Raw genomic sequence first — 10,699 nt, 5'->3', positions numbered from 1 at the left:
CACTCTGTCACCCAGGCTGGAGGGCAATGGCACAATAATAGCTCACTGTAGCCTCGAACTCCTGGCCTCAAGGTATCCTCCTGCTTCAGCCTCCTGAGTAACTGGGACTACAGGCTGAGCCAACATGCCTGGCAGGAGCATAATTTTTGTGGGAGCCAATGGACAATAAATACAACAAGAAATCAATAAGGGAAATTCCAGAGAGTGCCGAGATGATAAATTTGGGGAGATGTGATTGAGTGACAAGGGGGTAGAGGGCTAATTTAGATTGAGAGGGGGTCAGAGAAGTATGGTCCGTGGAGGTGACATGTGAGCCCCACCCTGAGGACCTAAAGAAGCCAGCCATGGACCACTATGGGAGAAGAGCACTCCAGGGAGAGGGAACTGCGAGTGCAAAGGCCCTGAGGCAGGAATACTTTATTAGTAATAGAGCAGACTCTGGTTCCAGTGCTCCTTCACCACTGGAGGCCCTCTCTCAAGGCCCTCTCTAGGAGAGAGGCTCTTTTGGTGTCCTGGACCTCCCTCAAGCTCAGTCCCTAAGGTGCCAACTTATTTAGGAAGGCAGCAGCTCTCTGAGGCTGTGGGTCCCCCTCCCAGGAGCCCTGTGGCTAAACCGGATCTGAGTGGCCTGGTTCCTGTCTGGCAGGGTGTGAGCAGACATCTCCCTGCCGTCTCTCTCCAGGCTCCAGCCCTGGCCCCAAATCTCCATGGCAACCCCCAGACACAATCCTGATCCACAGGAGGAAGATCTGGAACGGGGAGTGCACAGATCACAGTGAAGAGACCAGAGGGGCTGGCGCACTTGCCTCCCCTGCTCCTTGTGTCCTGCCGGCCTCCCGCACCCCAGGCTCCCCAGAGACCCCAAACCGAAGATTCTGCCCCGTTGCTGGGCACAGCAGAGCCTGGATGGAGGCTCGTCTTCCGCAGCTGCCCCTAAGGCTGCTTCTCCTGGGGACAGCTGCCCTGACTGTGTCTGCTCTGGAGACGGGTGAGTGTGAGGGGGCTCGGCTGGGGCACCCGGGAGACTCGGGCCCCCACCACCCTTGGAGACTGTGTTTCCCGAATCAGCAGTCACCCTGATAGGCTGGGCCCTTTGAGTTGGAGGAGGCTGGGAAACCCTCTGGAAGGCCGGAACTCCATGTCACCCAGAAGCAGGGGTCCGGGGGTGGGCAGGACAGCCCTCGGGTCCAACAGTGGAAAATATTGAGAGAGCTCTGGAGTCAGACAACCCTGCGTTCACACACTCACTCTGCCACTTCCTACATTTGTACCCTTGAGATTATTATTTCAACTCTCTAAGTCTCAGTTTCTTCAGCAGTAAAATGAGAGTAATAACAGGCCTGTGGCCCTTAAGGGACAATTATTATTGTGCATATATGATGAGATAGACCATGCAAGACACTTAGACAGTGCCTGGTACATAAAAGGTGCCCAATTCAGTCACTCTGTAAACCCCACCGCTACCCCGTGTGTCTCCAGGGCGGGCTCTGGCCGTGGCAGGTCTGTGTGAGTAGGGGAAAATGCTCCCACATCCTGAGCCCTGGTGTCTCCAGACACCCACATTCTGCCTGGTCCCCAAGCACCCACTGGTGCCCCTGCCTTGCCCAGAAAACCTTCCTCCTCTTCTCTCTCTGTCCTTACAAAGACCAGAGCAGAGCTGGTTTGAGCACTTGCACTTTATCGTATTTAATCCTCACAACAACCTTGCATCACTGAGGATGTTTAGGGCTATAAGTAACAAATGCCAAACTAATGGGGCTTAAACCATAAGGACATTTATTATTTCACTTAAGAAGAGTGGTCACAGGTGATCCCAGAGATGGTTAATTCAGCGGCTCAACTATGCCCGTGTTTCTCTGTAATTCTCGTGGCTTGCTCTCTGGATGGCTGCAGGAGCTCTCTAGACATCTCATCCTCAGTCACAGCTTTTGGAAGCAGGAGGAAAAGCAGCTTCCGCGTCACTCGGCTCTCCACACACTCCTTCTTTTTTTTTTGTTGTTTTTTTAATCGGGGAGGCAAACCTTTCCCAGGAACTCCCAGCAGACCTCTTGTTAAGTCTCGTCGGCCTGATCCGCTGGGTCACATACCAACCCCTAAACCTGGCAAATAAAACCAGGATTACAAGGCCTGGTTCCTTTAGCAAGAAGAAGCAGGGGATGGCTGTTGGGTGGGCAGGCACCCAAATGTGTCTACTCCGTCCTTGAATAGGATGGTAGTAGCCAACACTTCTCTAACACCCTTTAAGTGCCAGGCACTGTCCTGCCCCCTGTGCACACACCCATCTACGATGCTTCATTTGCAATTCTAAAATACAAAGAGCTCTGCAAACCAAAATTTGTTCTGAACTAATTTATTGGTAGGGTTCGGTACCAATTTATTAGTAGACAGGGTTGGGATCTCCCCGCGTTGCTCCAAGGTCCGTGCTTTCCGCTGCAGCCGACCTGGTGGCCCTGTGCGGGCGGACGTGGCAGGGGGACGGGCTGCTGCTGCGCTCGCACTCTGAGTCGCGCAGATTCTACTTCGTGGCTCCGGACACCGACTGCCAGCTCTGGGTGCAGGCCGCGGCCCCTGGCCACAGGATCCGCTTCCAGTTCCGCTTCTTCCTGGTCTACAGCCTGACCCCAGCGTCCCCCGTGTCCCCAGCGCCCAGCGTCTCCTCCCCAGAGCCCGCCGACCCGTGTGCCCCCGGCTCCTTCCTGCAGTTCTATGAGGGCTCGCCCCAGGCCCTGGGGGCCCCTCTCTGCGGTCTGACCATCCCGGCCCCGGTGGCATCCTCGGGACCCTCCCTAGGCCTGCGCCTTGTCACGAGAGGCCGCCAGCCACGCGTGGACTTCGTGGGAGAAGTCACCTCTTTCCGGTCCGGTGAGCTGGGGCTGAGGGCCAGGATGGGGCCACAGTGGGGAGCAGCACAGGGGCTGCTGCCGGCAGGGGAATGGCCTGGACGCTGGGAGCCAGGAAGTGGAGGGGCTGGGGCCGACTGAGTGGAGGAGGTGGTGACCCTTGGGGGCTCCCAGTAAGGGACAGATGTTCCAGACCCAAAGAGCCAACCCCATAAATCTGGCTCCCATGAATGTGTGCCCCAGACTGTCCCATCAGCCCCTGGTGTACACACACTCACACACGTACACACCACACTGACAGCCACAGGCGCACGCACACACAAGTCACATCCACATGACCCACACACCTTGTACACACAACCCCGCCTCACATGCCTCTCACACACTGCTCAGGCACACACAATTCACATCACATACCCCTCATGCCACGCAGTGCCACCTCGCACACTTACACGCACTCACACTCTCTCATGTTCACAAGGGCCCCGCTGTCCCAGCTCAGCCCTTCAGATGTCTGCAGAAGGGCTTGGTTAGGGCTCTGGTGACTGCAAGTAACAGAACCCACTTAGCAAGGAGGGGACCTCTTGGGACTGAAATGAATCGTACTCGAGTATTGAGCATTGCCTCTGGCCCTTTGCATGCCAGATCTCATCTGTGCCACAGCAGCTCCGCCGGGGCCGTGTTCTCATCCCAGTATGTACAGATGGGGAAATACTCGGGAAGGCGAAGCACCCAAGGCCTCCCTGCTCGTAAGCAAAGCAGCTGGGCTCTCATGCTAGTGCATGTCCTTCAGCTGAAATTGAGTTTAAGGCTTTAGCCCCAGCAGGTTCCCCTAGAACTGGAGCCACTTGCTGGTGTCACAGCAGAGACTGTCTCCAGTGACGGCAAGCGGATGAGCTGCCAAAGTCCAGAAGATTCCAAAACCGGGGAGAAGCTTTATCGTGATCCCTGCCAAAATATCCAGACTGGAGAATTAAACATGGGATTGTGAGCACTTTAAGGCAAGAACGTGGGGTCTCTGAGAGCCACCACAGGTTCAGCAAGAACTAGACCTTGGCGTAGCAGGCCCTGGCCAGCCCTTTAGCACTGAGCTGGCCTGAGAGCTTCCATTCCAGCCACTTTGTCTCCTTAGTCAATTCCCACCTGTCTTCTTCCCTGGAATAAATAGGACATGGTCTGAATTTCAGATTTTAGACTCTCTCTCTTCCCTGTGAGAGTCTCTGGCTCTGGAATAAACTACATAAAATTTGTACCCTAAATCACTGGGGCCATAACTGACAGTGCCTGGGGTCCCCCTCTCCGAGCGCTGTAGGCTGTAGCATGCCAGGTTCCTATTATGTTGCTTTCCAAACACTCTCACTAGCTGATTAGAAATCACCACCTCCCTTCCTCCCGTCTTTTCTCCCTCTCCCCTGTACTGGCTTTGCCCTCCTATGAGGTGCAGCTGTCAGCCAGGGAGGCCAAGAATTTTGCAGCTGCTCTGTGTTTAGCAGGAATGGGCTCCAAAAAGCAGGTGGCAGTGGTGAAGCCCTCTTGCAACTCTGGCTTCCTTAAATCCTTTTGAATGAGGAAAGGTTCATTGCACATCCTTGGGCCACACGCAGTCCCAATCACTCACACCAACAGGCACACCCTGCCTGCTCATGCACATGCTTAGGACTCCCCATGTGTTACCACGCTACTGTCTGTGTTTTCTCTCTCATAGACTTCACACTTACACCTGCACACCTTTTATTATTGTTTTTTTTAGAGATGGAGTCTCACTCTGTTGCCCAGGCTGGAGGGCAGTGGAGCGATCATAGCTCACTGCAGCCTTGAACTTCTGGGTTCAAGCGATCTTCCCACCTCAGCCTCCTGAGTAACTGGGACTAGAGGTGTGCACCACCACACCCAGCTGATTTTTAAGGGAGTCTTGCTGTGTTGTCCAGGCTAGTCTCAAACTCCTGGGCTCAAGCAAGCCTCCGGCCTCAGCCTGCCAAGTAGCAGGGACTACATGTGTGTGCCATGGCACCTGGCCACCTACACACCCTCTATGTATTATTCACTTTCATTTGCAAATGACAGAAACCAACCAAACTCAAGTTGGCTTAAGCCAAAGGAGAATTTGGGGGGAAACCTCCAATAACTGGAATATTAAGTTATTTGTTCAAGTATAGCTGGATCCAGAAGTTCAGGTAATGTCCCCTGGGCTCTGTCTCTTTGTTCTCTATCTTTGCATTGTGTGGGTCTGATTGGCTTCCATCTCAGGCAGCTGCTCTTTTTACCTGGCAGCCAGGTGACCCTGAAGCTCCAAGTTCATAATCACCCTTACAGCTCCAATCTCATGAAATAGAGAACAAGCATCGTTTCTGATGGCTGTAGTGAAAGTCCTGGTGAAAAATCTGAGTAGTTGTGTGGGTCATGTGTCTGTTCCCATGGCCAGGAAATGGAATGCCCTGATTGGCCAGGCCTGAGTCACATGTCCGCCTCTGAGCCATGGTGCGGGTCATTCCCACCTGAACTAGCTTTTCTCAACAGCACGGGATGCTGCGTGAGCCAACTTGTCTGCCGCACCCTCTGTGCTGAGTCGTACAGTTCTCCCACCTGGGTGCATATTCATTCATTTAACCAATGTTGAGCACCTGCTATGCGCCAGGTGCTGTTCTAGGCCCTAGGAATACAGCAATGAATGAGAGAAATCCCTGCGCTCTTGGAGCTGACATTCTGGTAGGGAGACAAACTGTAAACAAATAATCAAGTAAATCTGTGCTCTGCGGATGGTGGCGAGTGCTGCAGAGGGACCCACGTCAGGGTATGCAGGGTGGGAGGGCCGGGGGAGGGGTGGCGTGGGGAAGGCCTACGGATAAAGTAACAGCTGAGCCGAGATCTGAAGGGAGCAAGCCACGCAGTTCCCCAGGGAAGAGAGTTCTGGGTGGAGAGGGTGGCGAGTGCAAAGCCAAGATCAAGTGTTTGCTGGGAGCGTTCAGGTTCGCTGGGATACTGTAGGGTGTGTGAGTGCACACATGTGCAGACACACGCACACCCACTGTGTGCCACAGCATTTACGAACACGGGCTCTAGGACCAGCCTGCCTGGGATTTAGATACAAAGCTGTGGTCGAGTGCCCTAACCTCCCTGTGCTTCAGTCTTCTGATCTCTAAAATGGAGCTACTAATAATAACAGTACTTACCCCATAGGGTTACTGTGAGGACTAAATGAGCCAGTTAAGAACCGTGCCTGGCACAGAACAGGAACTCAGTAGATGTTAGTTGCCATCCCCCTCCTCTCTTCCTCCTCCTCATGATAGGACCCTTCCTGCCCAGGTGACACTCACCCATATTCTTGTCTGCATGCACATGGTAACAGCTCTCTCCCACCCACACTCCCACACTCTGTCACTGTAGGGCCACACGCCCTGCTGTGTCATGGACCTGGTCCAGGATCCTCATCTCAGGCTTCCCTTTCCCCCCAGGACCTTGCGGTGCCTACTTCCGCTGTGGGAACGGCAGGTGCATCCCTCCGAGCCTGGTGTGTGATCACTGGGGCATGGACAACTGTGGCGACGGCAGTGACCAGAGCTCCCAGCCACCAGCTGACTGCAGAGGTCAGTGACCGGGGAGGCCTGGGCCCTGCTGAGCAGCCAGGAGGGAGGCCTGGCCCCCGCGCCCCTTCCCTGCAGCAGGGCCGCAGAGGGGAGGCGGGAGGCGGGAGGCAGGGGCACAGCAGGAGGGAGGAAGGCAGCGTGAGGGTTGGAGCAGTTGGAGCTAGAATGATGCTAGAGATCATCTAATCCAGCTGTTTCCAAATGACGGTTTAGTAGCGGGGACCTGGCAGGGGCCCAAGACCTAGAAAGGGGAGATCCTCTGCTTAGCTAGACGTGGGGGCCTCGGGCCTTGGCTGACTGATGTCTCTCTGAGGGCCCTGAGTGTTACCCTCAAGACATACCTTGAAAGCCATCAATCTAGTCTGACTCCCACATTTTACAAATGGGGAAACCAAGGTTTAGAGAGAAGAAATGGTGGGGGGCCAGAATAGATCACCCAGGAATAATCTTCCCAAGGATCTAGAGATGTTCCACCCACTCGTCCCCATCAGGAGTGGGATGGAGGCAGGGCTACCACATACAGTTGAACAGGTTGTTCACTGCAAAAAAACACCTAGCTGAGGTGAAACCCAGTTTCTTATGACCCCACACACTTACCTCCCCAAGTCCCTGCTCAGCTCCTTTGCAGTTGCTGGTTACTTCCTTGACACTCTGTGCTTTGCACCACAGGCTCCAGTTCTTGTGTCCCCTTCTCCATCCAGGCTTTCCCTTGGTGGTCTCACTTATAGGGCATGGCTGGCTGGACTCGTCCCTGAGCTCTAGTCACATAACTTCCTCCGTGCTTGACGTCTCCACATGGATGTGTAGCCAACATCTCCAACTGAACTTGCCCCAAACCGGACTCTGCCCCCCAGCCCTGCCCCCACCTCGCTCCTCTCTCACTGAGCGGCACCTTCACATTCCAGTTGCTCAGGCCGCAAACTGTTGAGTGACTATTGGCTCCTTCCTTTTTCTAGCCCATAACCAAGCTGGCAACAAGTCCTCTGAAAACTCTCCAGTCCCTGACCCTTCCCACAGCTGATTTGCTGTCACCTGGTCTGAGCCACCACTGCTTTCGTCCAGATTGTTGTCACAGCGCCTGAACTGGTGTCCTTCCTTCTGTGCTTGGCCCTTGAGAGTGCAGTCTTCCTGCAGAAGCCCAGGGCAGCCTTCTTTTCCTTCTTTCCTTTCAATGAACTTTACTTTTTAGGCCAGTTTCAGATTTACAAAACAATTGAGAAGATAGTACAGAAAATTCTCATGTACCCAGCACTCAATTTCACCTATTTATTTATTTTTGAAACAGGGCCTCACTCTGTTGCCCAGGCTGGAGTGCAGTGGCAAGATCATAGTTCACTGTAGACTCGAACTCGTGGGCTCAAGCAAGGCTGCTACCTCAGCCTCCCAAGTAGCTGGGACCACAGGTATGCACTCCAATGCCTGGCTAATTTTTTTATTAAAATTTTTTTTTTTGTAGAGAATGGGTCTCGTTTGCTGAGACCGAGGCTAGTCTCAAACTCCTGGCCTCAAGCGATCCTCCTGCCTCGGTCTCCCAAAGTGCTGAGATTACAGGCATGAGCCACTGCACCCAGCCTGGATCCTGGATTTAATTTTTTATTTTTGAGACAGAGTCTCACTCTGTTGCCTGGGCTAGAGTGCCATGGCGTCAGTCTAGCTCACAGCAACCTCAAACTCCTGGGCTCAAGCAATCCTCCTGCCTCAGCCTCCTGAGTAGCTGGGACAACAGGCATGTGCCACCATGCCCGGCTAATTTTTCTATATATATTTTTAGCTGTCCATATAATTTTCTTTCTATTTTTAGTAGAGACTCGATCTCCCTCTTGCTCAAACTGGTCTCGAACTCCTGACCTCAAGCGATCCTCTGGCCTTGGCCTCCCAGAGTGCTAGGATTACAGGCGTGAGCCACTGTACCTGGCCTTGGATTTAGTTTTTGTGTCTCTTTGGGCTCCACTTGGCTGTGGCAGTGTCTCAGGACTTCTTCGTTTTTGGTGACCGTGGCAGTTTTGAGGAGTGCCACTCAGGTATTTTGTAGGATGAATCCCCACCATTGGGATTCATCTGGTATTTTTCTCAAGATTAGGCTGTAGTCTCAGGTTATTGGAAGACCACGGAGGTGAAGTGCCACTTTCATCACATCATCTCCAAGGTACATACAACACGATTTAGGACTATTGATCTTGACCTTGACCACCTGGCTAAGGCCATGTGTGTCAGGTTTCTCCACTGTTATTTTCTGTCCCTGTTTCTATACTGTCCTCTTTGGAAGTCACTATGTGCAGCCCACACTTGAGTGGGGGGGTATGAGTTATGCTTTCCTGCCAAAGGAGCCTTTTAAAATATTAAATCAGGTCATCACTCCTGTGCTCAAACCCTCTGCCAACTCCTCATCTCACTCAGAGAAAGTGAAGCCTTCCAGGGCCCACGGGTCATGCGTGATCTGGCCTCGCCCCTTCTGGCCCCGCCCACCAACCAGCCCCGCCCCCTCCGCCTGCCCTCCACTCCTCTGCACTGGCCCCTGGCGGGACCTTCCACACTCCAGCCTCATCCTGCCTTCTGGCCTCTGCACTAGCTATTCCCGCCACCTGTAAGGTTTTTCTTCAGGGATCTGCTGCTCATTCTTTTGCCTCCAGGCAGGTCTCTATTTAACTATCACTTAAGTTCTTTCCCGACCCCTCTGTATGACAATGGCAACCCTGTGTCCACCTTCAGATGAATGGGTACACAAAATGTGGTCTATACACACAGTGGATATTATTCAGCTTTGAAAAGGAAGGAAATTCTGATACAAGTGACCACATGGATGAACCTTGAGGACGTGCCAAGTGAAGTAAGCCAGTCACTAAGGGACAAAGACTGTATGATTCCACTTATATGAGGCACCAGTGTAGCCAAAATCACAGAGACAGAGAATGGAACCATGGCCCTGAGGGGCTGGGGAGAGGGGGGCTGGGGAGTGATTGTTTAACGGATATGGAGTTTCAGTTTGGGAAGATAAAGTTCTGGAGACAGATGGTGGTGATGGTTGCACAACATGTGAATGTTCTTAGTGCCACTAAGCTGTAAACTTAAAGATGGTTAAAATGGTAACTGCTACGTGTATGGCAACCCTGCCCCAGCCAACATGCCCCATCCCCTTTCCTTGTGTAAATTCTCTCTATAGCACCTGCCTGCATTTGACCTACACTGTATTAATGTGCTTTGTGTCTCCCCACACTAAACTGCCAGTTCCATGAAGACCTTTTTGTCTATTTTGCTCACTGTTGTCTCCCCCAACCGCTAGAGCAATGTCTGGGGTATAGGAGAGGCTGGAGAAAGACTAGTCAGATGAATGGAAGAATGAACCTGTCTATGCCTCAGTTTCCTTACCTGTAAAATAGGATGGTAAACCTGACCTTTCAGAGTTGTCGTAAACTGTAAATGAAACACTGTAGGGAAAGGGCCTGGCATGGAGCGTGGTGCTTGGTGCAGAGCAAATACTCAAGGCACGTGCATCTTCTTCCTTGAGAAGTAAACCCCAGGCCCCGGAGCGAGACTGTGTGAACTCAAGTCCTCCCCTGTCACTGCCAGCTGTGTGACCTTGGCCAGTGACTTAACCTCTCTGCAAAATGGAAATACTAATAGTGACAAACTCAGAGAAGTCTTGTGAGTATTAAATGCAACACAGAAGTGCCCCAGGAAGGGCAGCCCTGTGTGTGTGTTCTGTTCTTTCCTACTGCAGGTCCCTCTCTGGTGCCCGGCCAGACTGGCAGTACGGATGCTGGTGCCTCCAAGCCCCCGACTCTCCTCTTGCCTCTCGGGTCTGCCGGCCCCCTCTGGACTGCAGCTGAGAGGAGCCCCCCCGCAGGCAGGGACCCAGCACAACGGAACGCAACTTTGGAAGGTAGATGGCTCTGGGTTACAACCTGCTCCTACTCTTCCCACCAAAACCCCACTTGTCCCTCTCCAGGTGATGGGAACGGGGGCAGCAGGCACAGGCTGAGGCCTGAGTGGACTCTCCCTTCCTGCAGGCCCCCAGCTCCGGGGGGTGGCAGTGGCCTCCTCGCTGCTCCTGGCCTCCGCCGGCCTCTTCCTGGGCTTCCTCTGGTGCTGCTGCTCCCCTGGCCGGCTGGCCTGGCAACGGCAATCTGGTGCCCATGACCTCCGCCCCAGCTGCAGTGCAGCCTGCACCACCTGCTACACGTATCCCTGCCAGGTTGCCCCTGGGGGGCTGCGGCCAAGTGGACCAACCTTCCAGCATCAGGGAGGCCACCCCTAGAAAGGCTGCGTGCGTCAGAG

At 53.6% G+C, this 10,699-nt stretch overlaps 1 protein-coding gene across 1 annotated transcript; it reads left to right on the top strand.

The window, feature by feature from the left end:
* The first annotated feature begins 906 nt into the window (after positions 1-906).
* LDLRAD2 (low density lipoprotein receptor class A domain containing 2) lies at positions 907-10,679 on the top strand. The gene is made up of 5 exons (XM_045546559.1): positions 907-988; positions 2,437-2,862; positions 6,293-6,424; positions 10,143-10,304; positions 10,432-10,679. Exons 1-5 carry the CDS (start codon positions 907-909, stop codon positions 10,677-10,679), a joined length of 1,050 nt encoding a protein of 349 aa, XP_045402515.1.
* The last annotated feature ends 20 nt before the right edge of the window (positions 10,680-10,699 follow it).

Source organism: Lemur catta, chromosome 3 (genome assembly GCF_020740605.2).
Source record: "Lemur catta isolate mLemCat1 chromosome 3, mLemCat1.pri, whole genome shotgun sequence".
NCBI lineage: Eukaryota > Metazoa > Chordata > Mammalia > Primates > Lemuridae > Lemur > Lemur catta.
Note: the sequence above shows the minus strand (reverse complement) of the source record. Positions and strands in the feature narration are given on the sequence as shown.